General features: G+C 38.6%; 1 protein-coding gene across 18 annotated transcripts in view; it reads right to left on the reverse strand.

Moving 5' to 3' along the window:
• The window catches only part of ANK3 (ankyrin 3), a 279,582-nt gene that overhangs the window by 201,285 nt on the left and 61,430 nt on the right, over nucleotides 1–16,867 (reverse strand). For 7 of the 18 annotated variants that reach the window (XM_033004263.2, XM_033004246.2, XM_033004260.2 and 4 more), the window contains exon 1: nucleotides 6,745–7,172. The exons of 2 other annotated variants lie outside the window; for them this stretch is intronic. In XM_033004263.2, coding sequence (XP_032860154.1) covers nucleotides 6,745–6,858 — 114 coding nt within the window. In that variant the 5' untranslated portion in view covers nucleotides 6,859–7,172. Of the gene's footprint in view, nucleotides 1–6,744; nucleotides 7,173–16,867 lie in introns of those variants that run through there. 9 more of the 18 variants (XM_033004262.2, XM_033004256.2, XM_033004245.2 and 6 more) reach the window with 4 other exon arrangements.

The raw sequence follows: 16,867 nt of genomic DNA on the forward strand, positions 1-16,867 counted from the left end.
ACCACCAAAAAGTTAGGTAAAATACATCACTCAGGCTGTTAAAACAAATGATTAGAAGTTTTCTAAAATAATGCTCAGATGAAGGTGACTATACAGTAAAATATGTCCTGTATCTTTCTGCAACTACAAAGGCAAAAATAAAGTTTTAGTTCAGGTACATAATGCAAAGGCATTGAGCTACTCGTATACATGTCAGAGCACTAACAATCTCATGTGGGACAAATTCATATAACTAAACAGTCATAACTTCCTAAATAAAGGAGAACTTCAGCTTACAGACAAATTTATGATTAAAAAAAAAAATAAATACATCCCAAGTGAATTTTCTTTTCAATTAGCAAAACAATCTTCTTATTTCAATCTAGTTTTCCTCTCTGCATTAGTCTTACTTGAGTAAATACTAAAGAAACACTCTGTTGAATTTCCCTTCCAAGTCATCACACAATGATTTCAATCTCTGCAAAAATAAAAACAAAATCTGACCTCTTCCATGGAGATCAGTAACTAGCCACCTCATGGAACACTGGCCAGCAAAGCGGAGCTCCACACAAATACCATGCTCAGCCAACAGATATACGAGAAAGATTTTTAAAAGTGTTATATGATCCCAGACATCCACCAGAGATGCCAGTGCCTGATCTGCAGAATGCCCAAAGCTCTTGGCTGAAGCTGCGGGGCTGGAGGATACTCGATACCTTTGAAAATGAGGACATTGCTTTAACTTGCTTCACATACACTGAATTATCCTCTGAAGACACTTATCTTTTTCCATTTAATATATAGGGCTATAGGCTAAGTTAGATAACTGAAGCCAGGAACAATGCGGGACAGCTGTGTCATCTCAGTTGTGCTCATTACCTGAAAGGGCCCCCACACATCCCAGTCTAATGGGGAGGCATTATCTTGCAGAGTTGCTAAAAGGCCTAAGAGGTTTCCAACTGGACAGGCACCCTGAGCCCTATCAAACCCTCAAAGCCCAGTTCTCCATGCCTTTATATCCCCAGTCCTGTGCTAGCCCTAATGCCTTTGTCAGAAAATCCCCGTTACCACTCTACCAGTGGCCTAAACAGCTGTACAAATTAGAGAATAGCAGAAAATCCAACCCTTTGTCTGAACTCCCATTCAAATCAATGTGGGAATATCTCAAGCTTTGTATAGGAATTAAGTATTTATTTTTTAAAAATACAGCTCAGACTTTTTTCTTCTCTGGTTCTTTTCTCTACCCATATCACATACACCAAGAGCCTAGTTCTTACTGCCCATTCTAGTCAACTAGGTCCAACTGAGTCTTACACTCAATTTTAGCAGGTGCTGAGTCAGTTCCACTAATCAACAAATATTTTGGCTCACAATAACAAACATTTAGTGAATGGCCAAGGGGAATTGTATCAAAGTATGTATAACTTATCCTGAAGCCATCAGTGCAGGCAAGTTAACTTGAAATTAGTAGTGCTTTGGCTTTTGGCACAGGGCTGAACATTCATAACTGCATAAAGAGATTTATTTTATTTTATTTTATTTTTTAATCACTGGTCACCAAACATCATCTTTGAACTTTCTTTTGCTTCAAAAAACATCCATTTTCCCACGGAAGAGACATTTCCCCTCCCCCTCTGCTCTCCCAGTAAATCCAAATAAAATCTAGCCCAAGTGGAAAAACCAAAAGGATAAAAGATTCCATTAATACCAGCCAGGTAGTTGAAACTATTGATCTACGCTCACTGGGAGTCCAGCTCTCAGCCTGGTCACTGAGCAATCTTCCTATTATGGCAAGGTCTCCCATTGTTAGTCCTCCCTCGTCCCCATCTCCTCCCACCACGAGCTGGTAACATTATGCATAACGTGGCTTATAACTCAAACTGAAATTTCCATAATAACTAATGGCCATTGGCTGTGGCAGCACAATCCTGAGGCATGAAGAAGGTGAAAAGTAAAAGGTGAATGTTCTAAACCTGCCTAAATAAAAACATGAATATAGAACAGTGCAAAATTTTTTCTGGCTTTATAAACAACAAAGTAACATTGAGCAGTGCCCACTTCAAATGATGCTGTAGTGCTACCCACACAATACAATGAAATCTTTCATTCCTTTGGGGGTCATCTTCAAAGAAGGAATTGTTTTTCCAGATGAATTGAAATATTCTTTCACCACCAAACCCCATGCTGGTAAGAATTCAACAATGCTAGTAGATATCCTATCCACCAGTACCCCTAAATATCTATCAAAATATCTTTCAATTATTTAATTAGATTTGCCTCTGCCAGAGCATCATGTCAAAAATCAAGGATATGACCGAAATTTTCCACTCACCTAGTAAAAATGCACTGACTTAAGAATTTTTTTCTTCAGGCCCTAAATCTACACAATGTTTTCATTTACCATAGGTCACAATTTGAGTTAAGGAATGATCACTTATGTCCAACCTATCTAGATTCTACTACTGTCAAGTTCAACTGTTCAGAAACCATGAAACAGATCTCTCTAATCCTGAGATTTGTTTAAAAATCATGAAATCAAATATTTTTTAAAAATGGATGGGGATTTGTACTTGTTATCTGAGTTAAAAGCCTAGAAGCTCACATTTCAGGCTTTACCTGATAACTGGTAGACTTGTTTGCATGTGAAAACTGTACCAATTCCAAGCTGAATTGCTTTTTAAAACCACAGGGCAAACCCTGGCAGGAACACCTGCCTGTCAGAGAAAGAATTATCCCTGTTTTCCTTAAACCTGCTTAATTATCACTGTGAACCAAACTGAAGAAGCCACTTGCACTGAAGCTGGTCTGCACACAACACCCTTTGCTCAGGTTAATTGTGTGGGTGCAGATGGTGAGTTTTTTCAACCTCAGACTCGTACGGAAACCTTGAACATGGCTGAGATCCATAAAACACTTGACGGCTCTGAGTGAGCTGAGGGGAAAGGAAACAGTGGGATTCTCCCAGCTAGGATATGATGGTGCCCTCCTGGAGTCCCGCTGCCCCTGAGAGGTGTTTCCAGCTCTGCTACCTCGGGCAGTCCAAGCCGTCTCCCACAGGCCCTCGCAGCTGGGAGCACAGCCCAGCCCAGAAGACGCACAAGCTCCTTGAAGCCACATGAAGAGTCACACACCTACGGGCTGAACATTCCTGACACAGCATTTCAATTTATACCCATTAGGAAATTGCAGGGCAATTTTTCCAGCATACCTAGAAGTTAAGTAAAACCTTCAAACACTGTGAGCCTTATGATGAAATTACCAGGATCTGCAGCATTGGCATCCATTACTTTCCCTGCTGCCCACAAGTTTGCAGCAGCAGAGGATGTGACAGCAACAGCCTTTAGCATCTCAGAGATGGCAGCAGCCAGGCTGTGCGTTATGATCAAGCTATTCTGTGTTCCCAAAGAACATGCTAGCTCCTAAGCATTATACACAAATGGAAACCACTTCAGTCCTACTCAATATTGTAGAAAACATAAACCATTGAGTATGTGCCAAGACCTGCCCTTCTCTTCTACTATGTACTGAACAGAAAACACACACAAAAAATTCAAAGATTTCACCTTTATTTTAAGAACACACTGACTAAGCAACTAATTTATTTCCAGACATTATTACAGGATAAACAATTTCTAGTTTTCACAAACCAAACTATGCACCACAGCCGCACTATAAGGAATCAAGCAAACTATCCTTATCAGTTACTTATTATTAAGGGTGTCTTGGCTTGTTCTGTGATATCATTTAAGGCTCAGGTCTGCCCTTGGGTGTACTCAAGCTATTTGCAGTGTAGGACACTGCACAGCCATCCAGAGGCAGAACTGTAATACAAACTTGAACAGAATAAACAGGAAACCTGTATAATGCAGACCTTTCACTGTACTCACTTCACTTGCTGGCCCCATCCCTTTCTCTTGTATGAGTTAAACTATTTATGCTCTGAACCTTCAAAAATGTCTTGAATGCAGGCAAAGTGAGTGTGTGGTGGGTCCATAGGGCACAGAGGCACAGCACCTCTACAGAGCTAAGTGCGGCAATTTGAAAATATCTCACCTTGAAATTAAATGGGATTGGATATAATACGGGGTTTTGTTTTGTGTATATATTTGAAAAGGTCATTTCTCTCATACAAGTATTGAAGCAAGCATTAACAGAAACATTATTACAATGTAAATTATATAACCAGTCAAAAGCAGTGAAATATTACCCTCAGACTGCAATCCTCAAACTAAATAGGAACATAAATCAGCATGACTGTTGATCATCAAGTCTAGGACACTGGGTACTCCCAGCAGCTTTACTTTCTATCCATTGGTTGTCTTGGTCTCCTTACTGTATAAATTATCCAGAAATGTTAGCACACTCTGTTGTTCCAATGTGATTGGAAGACCCTAAAGGATATTTCTGTATGCTGCTTGAGCAAAGGGTTAGCTTTATGCAGTATCATGTGATCAACGAAAAAAATCCCCGAGTACTGCTTGCTTGTGGGTGGTGCAGAGGAACAAGAAGTGACTCACAACTCATAGTGGAAAAATTGGGGGGAAAATGTTTTAAATAGTCAGCAAAGTACAAAATGGCAAACCACAGTTACTGGACTTCCTACTCCCTATACACTGGGTGGCAAAATCCTGTCTTTGCTGGGAGAAGACTGATGTCCAAACGTATAAATGTTAAGTGAAGCAATTGCTGCTTTTTTTTTCTATTCTTCTAGTAGAGAGACACTCTACGTGCCCTGGATCTGCGAAGTCCTAAGGAAACCCAGAAAGACATTGGAATAAACTACCAAATTCCAGTGTGACATGAAGGGGGTGGGGGAGGGGGGACAGACACGACACACAACGACACAGGGAGGGACAGGACGACACGACCCAAAAGCAGCTAGCAAAAGCTCTCTCTTTTATCCCATTCTGAAGATGCAAAAATAAAACACTGCCCAGAAAATCCATACATTTGAGATTAATTGGCTGATATTTATCCATGTGCCACTCTGGTTGCTAAGAGATTTCCTTTCTACAGCACTGTGTTGTATAAACAATAAAGCATTTTGGTTCACAAAGCAATTGTCTCACCTCACTGAATCAAGAGCCTCTCACTGCCACATCTTTTCTACACTGTTCTAATTACAAACTGTGAGAAAGCACCCTCACACAAAGACAGTATACGGATATGGTTGGGCACGCTATTGTTAAACTTGAGCACATTAAGTACAACGTGGGCTTCCTGCATCATGAGTTAGCTGAGAGACTATACATTTTAGCTCACAAGCCATAGGCAAATATGGGTTGACAGGCCAGCTCTTAAAATTCTTAACTGCTGGGTTCATTTTCAGCTGGGGGAAAAAAAAAAAACCACCCACCCTGATAGCCACAGAACATAGACCTGCACATAACCTGACCAGCAGTCAGGAAAAATATTACCAATTCAGGTCAAACAGCAGCACCTCAAAATTGTCCCCAAAGACACAATCTTATTTTCACACTTTCCTTCATATTGTAAGGTGATTCAGAAGATCTGTATTTATACATTCACACAGAAAAAATACCTACAGTTAACATGCTGCAGTACATTCGCTGCAGCCATCTAAACAGTCTCCTAATGTGCTCACTTGAACAGAAGGCAGTGGGTTTCTTAGTGCTTTTCATTATGTATAGTACTGCCATGGCAGAGAAAAAGGAGAAAAGGGCAGGAAAATGCTGACTCTCACCCAACCAAAAGATGCACATATGTTAGAGAAAATCTACATGTCATTTAGGAAGCACATGCACCACTTCTCTGAGCATATGAAGATTATCCAATCCCCCCTTAGGGGGATTTCACAAAGGCACACAGAAATACTACATACCCAGGTTTCTGTTAAGACTTCTTGATATGTTCTTGCAAAATTGTAATAAAATATAACCAAAGACAAGAAATCATGACAGGGCCTTATTCCTATGGAGCAGAGTAAAAGGTGTCATTTTTAAGGACACATCCACAGAGCTGCCAAAGTGGCTGGCCTCTGTATCTGTCATTATGCCACAAACCATAACTATTTTGCTTTATACCTTGGTGAGAAACAGTAAGACTGGAATCACACAGAGGTTCCTGAACTGAACAATGAGCAATGCAGTGCCTACTGAATTTTTCGGATCCTAGTTTGCTGGAGGGATTTCTGCAGCTAAGACAAATCTACAGCAGAGAAAAAAACAGGCTCTCTGATCTCAGTCACATATTTCCCTAACAAAAGAAAGTTACTAATAACAGATTGTTACAGCTCAATTCTGTGAAACAGAAAAGAGAAACACTGAAACACCTTATTTCTCTAACATTATCCCAAAATTGGACATTTCAGAAGCCAAGCATGTGACACAGTCCCAACACAAAGAAAAAAAAATCTGCCTCCACACATCCCTTTTAAGTACATGTATGTAAAGCTAAACTATTATGCTGTTAAACCTATGAGAAAACTCAGCATTTAACCTCACATCATGGTTACAAACTATTTTCAACTCACAGACAGTTTGCATATCACAGCAACACAAGTGATTTATCTGGGAAATGAATGCACACCTTCTGCATCATCACTGCAATCAACTAATATCCAATTAAACATTCAATTGCTTTGCAAACCCCACAGCCATGGTTATCAATGCTATTTTACCACGTTAACAAATTACTCCAATAGCTACCATGTTACACGCAAGAACGAGCTTTGATACTTCAATTGCAAGGTAAGAAAATTAAAACAAAAGAATCCCTGTCAGAATTTGGCACAGATCTAGATACCTTTTTCTTCCGATCCCGGGATCTTTTCCTGTGTTTTCTTTTTTTCTCAGTTTCTTCATCAGCATTAATTTCTAAATCCCTGTTTTTCTTTAACTGTGATGCTGCGTGAGCCATAATGCATTAAAAATCCTTTACAACAATGCTCCCTTGTAAAAGGTGATTTCCTCAGGCACCTTTAGCCAGCCCTTACAGCAAATGTTCCAGTGATTGGAAGGAAATCTGTGACCAGAGCCAGGAACACATTCAGGATTCAGAGATCTCACAGAAGCTTGCAGTCACTGCAAAAATACATAGTTGCAGATTTCTTCCTATACCTTTCTGCACCTGAACCTTTATAAAACAGTGCAGCCATCGTAACGCATTTAACGTAATGAAAAAGACAGCTGGGACAGAGAAAGCTGTATTATGGCTGTATCCCCTGCCACCAGCTGGAAGTGTCTAAGTGACTCCACTGAAGGGGGAATGCTGAAAAGGAGCGCTTTCTATTGAAAAAAATTCCAGAACAATAACATATGCTGTACTGTATTTTCTTCACTAATCCTAAAGCATGTTTTAAAACCCGTTTAAAAATACAGCGTTAATGATGTACGTTTCTCAGCTAGTTCTGTATGGTAAGCCATTTAACCTATAATGAAATGGAGCAGCTCCTGCTTTAGGTTAACTGCTGATGGTGACAAAAAATAAAATAAAAATTTCTTTTTACCATGGAGACCCTGACTGCATTATGTAGAAAACAATGCATGCATTGCCTTATCTTAACAGTGTGTTCTTTATACCCCATTTTTCAATTCCAATACATTTTGTGAGAGAGGATTACAGAAAGCCCTGTTGTCTTCCCCCCCCCCCCTTTTTTTTTAAACATACTTATTACAACACATCATACAGAAAGGAAGATGCGATCACACTAGTGTGTGAAACAGGCATTTAATTCATGGGAGATTTCCTGGCACCGTTCTTTTACGTGGTCAGAAAGGGAAATCGACACTATTTCCATGTAGTTGGAAATGTACTTTTAGGCTTTTATGTCAAGGCTTGCTTCAATCATCTTACTATTTTTGCCACCTGAGTCCTCAATGACTGCAGCTTTTGAATATTCATTATGGGAGGTAAAATAGCAGCAGCGTTAAGGCCTGCAGGAGGATCTTTTACTAGGATGAACACAGAGCAAGGATCTAGTAAATAAGGAACCATATTTTTTCTACACAAATACGAACAATCAGCAGCTTGCATCGAGATTGCTGTTCTTAACCTTTCTCGGTATTCCTAGTAGCATACTTCACAGTAATGAAGATTAGCATTTTAAGGCAGTCTGATTTCTTTCAGATGAGAACCACAAGTCCCCACAAGTGAAACTGGTGTATGTTACATGACACTAGCATTTCTTTCCAGAAGGAAAAAAACAGAATTTGCTGTAAAAATAAATTTTAAAAATTTTTTTTCAAGTGTAATTAGCCAAATCATATTGAATCTTCAAAGTGTAGCATAAAATCCAGAGAGATCTCATGAGGTTGTAAATATTGTTCCCTTGAACTTGAGACACATTTTGTGATTCCAGGCTATTAAGGTCCAGTAAATGACATGCACCCAGCATCCATTGCTTTAGTTTTCACGTAACACAGCAAAAAGTGAAATAATCTTTTAAATCTACAAAACAGAAAATTACTTTGAACACACCTTATGTTGTCCAAAAGGCAGCACATAGTGCACTGTTTGTCTTCTGTTCACAGGCTAACCAACTAGGTTTAACAAGTTGTTTATTTTGGAATGACTTTTAAGAAATGCTCAAGGATGGAGACCACAGTTATGTGACCTTAGGGACCTTTCTTCCTGATGCAGTAAAATCACAGGTTCCTGTCTGTACCCAAACTCCCTGTACCTACACTACACACCACCATGTACCTCCTCCTACTGCTCCTCCACATCTAAAAGACTTCTGAAGACTCATACAATGCTTCCTTTGGAAAGTTGTGGAAAGACGAACGTTGCATTTGGGCAATGGCTGGTTTTGAACTAGTAGATTCCCACTTCTCCGTGTGCTACAGAAGCTTGAATAAACATATTTCTATTTTCAAAGAGTCAAAGAGTATACCCAAAGGATGCCCAGAGCAGGCTTTCAACTGTAAAGCATAACTACAAGCAGTCAAAGGCCACATTCAGGCAGGTATCTGGATTTTGGCCCAGCTCTTTAAGGAAGGCACAGGGCAGCAGCAAGAAGGCTCCATTGTACCACAGAAGCCCTACTGGGGAGTGGAACTGGGCAACACTGCTCATTTAAGGGGGCTGGAGAAGGTATCTCAAGGAGGCTGGTGGAGAAACTATCAAATTTTGGCGGGAAATGGAAAACTGCCTTGGGCCTATTTAAAAAAAGCAAAGAAAAATAAAGCAAAGAAAAATCACCCAAGGCTTCACTTTCTAGCTCACAAGCTGCCTGCATGACCTTAGCAGTTATTCTCTCTGAAGCTCAGTTCTTTCTCTGTAAAATAAAGTTGACATTATTTCCTTTGTCTGACAGAACACAGTTATTAGCAGGGAAGTGCTATAGAAATAATGCAGGATCAGAACTGAATATGGATTCAACAAAACTCAGTAGAGTTGGATCCCTCTTACTCCCAGCACACTTCCATCTGGATTTGGAAGACTCATGAACCTTTGTTTTAGAAAACCAACTTCTTATTCAAGCCACAAATGGAGTGAACGCTGTGTCACTCACCACTTGCTAGCTAATCCTGCGACGTTACATAAACCTTTTAACTATACTAGCCTGTAATCTGTGCCTAAATAGCCTCATAAAATGGAAATACACATAATGTATTAAGGTGTTATATGTTTAAAATACTTGAAGCATACTTTTTAAAATGTTGGCACAGAATACTATGCACCAATGCAGCTTAAAAACCCTAATGCCACCTTATGCACAGGCCATATTCTATGCAGGTAGAAAGCAGCCCAAGCTTTTATTAATGAGAATTCTCACAAATGAGGGTAGTAAGTGAACTCACCCAATCCCTTGTGATATGGATAAGCACAAGGATTTTATCGGTCAGCCATGCCTACTTCTTCCCAAGTCTCTTTTCAGCTAATTAACAAACTGGACCAAATGTAGATATTTTTATTATGTGGATTACAATCCTTGCTTTAACTACAGAGTCCAAACTCTCCTCAAATTAGGTTCTGAGAAGAAAAAAAAACCTTTTCAAGCTAGGATTTTGAGAAATTATGCTGTAGCTAATAAATCAACAGTCAAAAATTAAAAAAAAAAAAAGTCCTTTATAGTTGGAGCACTACTAGGGAGATTTTCTGTAGCTTGCAGGCTAGAATGGCCTCAAAAAGGAAAGAGGTTACAAAAAAAAGGGTGTAAAAGATTCATATCCCTGTGGAAAAAAGACCGTATATGGACAACTTCTGCTTTTGGGGAAGTGGTGAACTGGCATCATTCACTAGAAGGTGAATGCTAGATGAAGGTTGGATGAACTGTGAAGGTTTTCATGCCAGATTTGTCATAACTCACTTCAAGGGAATTAGGTACTGGAAAAATTCATTAAGTGCTTCTTTTCAGACTTCGGTAAAATAATTAAGCTATTTGATTTCACCCTTAATTATGAAGTTAATGAAATGCCAATGAGTGTTTCAGCACAATCCATAGGGTCCTGATAAAGTTACTGAGAATGATAAACTATCTTATTTGAACGATGGGAAATTTACACTTTCTGTTAGCGCAAGGATAACGTCTACTTAGCTTCATTTACTCACAGAATCATAATAATGGCTGGGAATGATTTTATCACCTTGAAAGTGAAGTGTGTCATTTGGCTTAGTTTAAGCTGCTATTCTCTCTGTAAAACTAGACTAAAAGAGAAACTGCAAAACGGCATCAGCACACAACATTAAGACAGATCTTGAAAAACCACAAGAAGTTATAGGGAGGAAAAAGTGTTTGCAATCTAACTATTGGAGTTAATTTATCAATTAGTCAGCAGCTTATGGAGCAAAGATGGTACCATCACTTTTACATTTATTTTAAATAATGGTGCAGCACAAGAAAAAACAAATCAAAACAACAAGAAAGAGACAATCATGAAAATACTGGTTTACTAAGAATATGCCAAAAAATAGATCTATGAAAATCTAAGCTCTTTTAGGGAAGATGGAACACCACAGAAACATTCAATATTTACACTACTTAGATCACTATGGATCAAAAAAGGCTTATAATCACACACAGTGCTAAAAGGTCACTATGACAACTCTTACTGGCAAACAAAGTATGTTACATTTTCCCAAAGAATGAAAGAAATACTATATGTAGAATAGAAAGAGGAGAGAGCAAAGGAAATGAAAACACATGAATAAAAATAAAGCCAATTCTTGATAGGTTACTCTTAAATTCTTAATTTATGAGTTACCTGATACACAAAAAATGTTAAAAGAGGGAAGGGGAGTCTAACTTTCTGCTGCTATAGTCCTGCTCTGGATTATTTTGTTGAGAAAAGCAGTGGAAGTAAGAATAAAAAGAGAAGAAAGAAGAACAAGATGTACTACAAATGGGGGCAATATCAATTTACCAATTCATGAAAATAACACTTTGGTAAAAGACTAAGCAGAAGAAATAAGGATTCTGGTTTTAAAAAAAATGCTATGTGAAACTTAGTTAACTCATAAAAGAACCCTTCTAAGGAGTCTCATAAGATTTGTCTGCCTATGCATTAGACTAGCAGGCCTTGTGTCTTAAAAACAAACAAAAATCCAAACCAAACCTACAAAATTAAAAGCTTATTTAGCATCTAGTTTTACTTTTTTCTCTTTTTCATACATCTGATGTCAGGGCAGGATGGACCCAACTCCAAGCATGCAGAAAATCGGGGTCACTAAGTCGCAAATGAATGGAAAATAAGAAAAGTTAGGTCTTGTTTTGCCTTTCTGTTTTGTCGCATTGAGTTTCTACCACCACCTGCCTCTTCTAGCAGAACTCTGCTTTGGCAATAACAATCCCAGAGAAATTTGGAGAAAACATGACAGGGCCAGAAAGGGATGCCTGCACTACGAAGGGCAATATCTAAAGTGTGTTTTATAAACCACTTTTATAGTGCTTGTCCCTTAACTTCTTTGAACTTACAGTATAAAACTTGGAATTTTATTGAATGATGGTTTATTTCTTATTTGACTTCTTTAGGTCACAACAGCTTAAAAAAAAAAAAATCTTTGGAAATTACACAAATTCAGGGATGTAGTGATACTTGGCCAGATATTTGAAGCTGGGGGTATTTGTACTATCCTACCAGGAGGCTCACTACTTCTTAAATGACCCTGTTGCCCTCACTGGATATTTGAATTAGAAATGGTAACAATTGTAAACGTAAAAAAAAAAATGCAAAAAAACTCAAAGCTCCCCAAAACACCCACATAGAAAACAATCATGGAATATGCTTTTCACTAAGCCCTGTCCAAACATATCACCTGCTTTCTGAGCTCAAACAAGCTCAAAGAAGCAGTCACATTCAAGCTCACAGAATTAATTGCTAAATTACTATTCCTCTATGCAGGCACAACACAGTTTGGCTTAACTGATGAAGTTACACCTCCTGCAGTCCAGCATACTCCCACTATGAGAAGGATGGATGACAAGTCTGCGAATTCATCACTAACTTCCAGTTTGAGGCATGACATTTACAGAAAACAACGACCAATTTCAGTTTCCCTTTAAGACTTACATTGTAAATCGGGACAGTTCAAAATCTGACTCAAGGCTCATTCAAGCCATGGCCTCAGGGGCAGAGAAAATGGGACAATAAATCTTCAACTATCCCAAGCCACTATGCAGGCATGGTAAATCTGCCTGCAAACAAACTGACAGATGGAAACAGTGTGCTCAGGCACCAGCAGACGAGAAACTGTGACCGTAGAAGACTGCAGAGTAGCCAGGACCTGGACATTATCATCCCTGACTTTCAAAACAGGCTGATTTTGTTTGAGGCCTATACAGAGCAAAGGAGCTAAACATGAGAAATTATTAACTGCTCTGTGAATATGGTGTAAAACGTTTCATCTCTGACTCATAACAAACTAGGAAAAAGATACTGCTGTATCTTATTTATAGAGGCACACTAATTGGAAGATAGGTTTTGAGTGGGTTTGTGGATGGAATTGCTGAGGAACCCAGGAAATGTATCTGATGCAAGGAACATGGTAAGAGTAAAATATGTAATCTCTAAATTGTTGCTGAGCAAACACACAAAAACCTTTCCTCCTATTCTTCCTCCACCAAGAGAAATATTACTAAACCCCTACATTTACTGAGAACCACTGAAATTATTCAAGCATGCACTTTTAGAAAATATTTTTCTATGTTTTTTCCTGCAATCTAAATAATGGACTATAACCAGGACTCAAATTCACATATAGAGTATCGGTACCTTAAGGATGCTGACAAAGATCACTCCATGAAATGGTAGTAAATTGGTTTCAAACATGTTAACAGGTGGAAGCTGTATCTGGGACTGACACTAGACCACAGCTGGTGCCATATTTTTCAACCCTTGTTTGGAACTACATGATAACGTTCTGAAACCATAAATTCAGTATATTAACATTCCCCAGATTCCTAGTTTCATAGTAACTCTCTGCCTAGTCCACCGGGCACTCCTAGTTTTGCTACTGCAAGCCCCAGTACAACAAGGGAACCAGGAGGTCAGTGGGATGGTGGTACATGGCATCAAGCTGAGAGTTTTGATCTGGGAATTGTTAGATGCCTCTGCAAATTACACTAACATAGCCAGGAAAAGCTATCCCTGCATACAAGATTAAGTCCAGAAGTAGCCTTTGTATCAGTTTTGCACTCCCACATGCATAACCTGAACACTGTCTGTGATACGATGGGAGGATCTATTCCTTCCTGGTGAGCTTCAAAAAAGAAATGCAAAAACCCATTTATCAAGATTTTATGGTTCAGCTACAAACTTCACCCTGAGTGGACAATTAATCACTGTTGCCTCCATTAACTTCTGCTCCAACACGTGAAAGCAATAGCCAAATCACAAACACATCCAGCAAACACTGAGCCCATGGAGGGGTTTCCTTCAACATAATGAAAGCAGGTATCACGAAGGTCCTTGTGTGGCTTTCAGAAGCACCTCTGCCAGGTCATCTAGTCCCTGAACAGATACAAGAGGAGTTATCCCCTGCTTGTCTCAGATGGAAAATGCCACAACTCCGAGTGGTTTAAAAATAACCCAAAACAGCAGCAGGAAATGTCTTTGTGGTATTTCAAGTTACTAGGCATCAAGTCCCTGTCTGCTGTCTCTTTTTTTGGAGCAGTAGCAGTCCCAGAATAATAAAAGCTATGTAAAAAGCCATACCACTGCAGAACTGCGACGCCTGCAAAGGTGTGAATATGTGAATCTGCTTAAGCAAATGGAGCTGCCAAACAGAGTGGGATGGGACCAACAGTCACAAACAGATGCAACACCTTTGCCTGTAATTAATAGGTCATTTTCCAGCACCCTTTATTTAATATTCTTTGATTTTTGTTATGTTTCAGCCAAAAATTTATACTTTAGGCTGAAAGAAATGTTGACGAAGTGAGCCTCCACAAAAATCACTGCGCAATGTGTATCCAGGGCTAGTAAGCCCCTTTTGTCTTCAGAAGATACAGGGACCATGAAAATATTATTCTACCTTCCCAACGATGACGCAGCCACAGAAGGGAAAATATGTGTAACTTTGTCCAAAGACAGCACTTGATCACCTTATGATATGGGTTATTTCCTCCACCTGCCTTCAACAGTAAGAAGCTGCACTAAGTGACCCAGTGCCTGTATATTTTTCTGTTGCCAAGGTCTGTGCATCAAAAGCAGCTCACTTGTTTTATTTTGAAGGAAAAAGTTGCTGAATAAATGCAACAAAGCACCCATCTACAAAGGTCACAAGAAAAGGCTTTCTTTGAAGTTTCCAGCATTTGCCATTTGCCCCAAGACTTTCAACTATACAATTTCTTGTTTGATTTCTGTGGTGCAAAACCACAGAAAGTACAAGAAAAATAGTTATTTGACTTGTTTTGTATGGTAGGTATTTTTCATTTTTTGTTTCTCTGAGCTACTTTCACGTGCAAAAAATCTACTACTACCATGCATTATTCCTAAAACAAGGAAAACAGGTACACTTGAGCCAAAGAGAGCTGCAGTTTCAGTTCCTTCCCTGTTCCACACTTGCAGGCTGCACCTAGGCTCCCTCAACAAGTACAGAGGGCATATATTTACTAACTCTGACTTTAATTGCAGACTTCCCATTTTAGCAAAACTAAGTGCAGAATTTTCAGTGAGGGCCCTACTTCCTACCAATATACACACAATTTATACGAAAATACAAAGGAAAAAAAAAAATCCCAATCCACTCCAGCATAAGAAACTCCTTTAATTAGACTCCTTAATTATTCATTATTCCTTTTCCTTTGTTCAAATGACCATCTTTGTCTCATTCCCAAAGGATCCGCTGCATAATTAAGTCAGGGAATCATTAAAATCTCAACATGTTGCCCAAGTAAGATTTCAGCACTGTAAGTGTTCTGCACACTCTATGCAGCAGTGACTTGACTTTTATAGGAAAAAAAATGTAAAAAGCAGAAACATTAACAATCAATAACAAGAGACAGAATGTTCTCAAATGCATATTTTTCAGGTGACATTTTTCTCATTTTCCCATAAGTAAATTCACATACCAGTCATAAAATCTACAAGTTTACACTTAAAACAGTGGCATGTAAAAATTCTCAGTTTTCTGAAAATAATAACCAATATTAAAGATCATTCAGGGTCATTTTAGAAAAAAAAAAAAAAAAAGTATTTTATTTGGATGATAAAAGGGAAAAAAACAAAACAAAACAAAAAAACAAAACAATCAAACAAACAAACAAACAAAACAAAACACACACACAAAAAAAAACACAAACAAACAAAAAAAACACCAACAAAGTCCAGCTATTAGAATTTCAGTGCTAAAATCCTGCTGGAACAAACCCTTGAAACAAGAAAGGTAACTACCAGAGACTGGTCAAAAGCAAAAAAATTTCACTGCCACTACAAAAATATAGAAATGTTGTTTATGCATGAATTTCACATAAAGCTATTAATGTCCACAGGAGGCCAAGTTCTTTCTTGGCCTGGTAAGAGCAAGCCAGCACATGAAAAAAACACTTACCTGTATAATTATCGTAATTATCACAGAATAGGTGCATTGATGTAGTGCCTGAAAACCCAGGTAATATCAGTGCCCTACTCAGAATAACATAGTAAGAGGCAATGACTGCCCTGATCTGTTTGTAAGCTAAATACAGAGTATACAGGGGGTGAGGAGGAATGTATTACTCCTCCTTTCGAGAGAGGTAGCTGCGAATTGGAGATTATGAAGTTGGAGGGGGGGTTGTTTTGTTTGTATTGTATGGCAAACTGAACATAAGTTAACAGAAGGCAAATATCATACTGTGGATGTAAAAACAGAAGTAACAGCCTTGAAGACATAGGAAAGAAATCTCTCTCCTACACAGCTTTGCTTGGGTCTCAGCTGGAACAGTGTGTCCTATTTCAGACATTAAATTTCTAGGAAAAAGTTGTCAGCTGTAGAAGTGAAGAATTTATTGCTTTAACTCTGAAAGCACTCTTCTTCACAAAACAATACTGAATGCTTTTCTGAATCTGTGGTTAGTAATAGCTTTGGACATGCATATCTACACACACACTTAGCAAAGACAAATACCAGTCCTCACTGTAATCTTGCTTATTTGCCTGCCTCCCCCACCTCTGCTTTTTCTTTTCCCCCTAAAACAGGCAAACCCATGTGACTGGATGCGAACCTGCATAAGAACCAAATGTGCTTTTAAAATGTTGTTTTCTTGTTTGTTTGGGGTTTTTTGTTTTTTTTTTTTTTTTTTTTATTACTAGCTTTTCTTTCTGTTCTTGTATTTTGTTTTATTTTAAAGTAGTTTGTGTAGGGGCTGGGAAGGAGGAAGGTTGCATGGAAGTTCTATTCAGAGGCAAATACATGGTTCCTCTTTTAAAGACAGCTTAAATTCTATCCAAAATATTTGATGAACCTAAACTTTAAATAATCAATACTACACAGAGCAGAATATAAG

The sequence above is a fragment of the Tyto alba genome, unplaced genomic scaffold (genome assembly GCF_018691265.1).
Source record: "Tyto alba isolate M040663 unplaced genomic scaffold, T.alba_DEE_v4.0 Super-Scaffold_1, whole genome shotgun sequence".
In the NCBI taxonomy this organism is placed as follows: domain Eukaryota; kingdom Metazoa; phylum Chordata; class Aves; order Strigiformes; family Tytonidae; genus Tyto; species Tyto alba.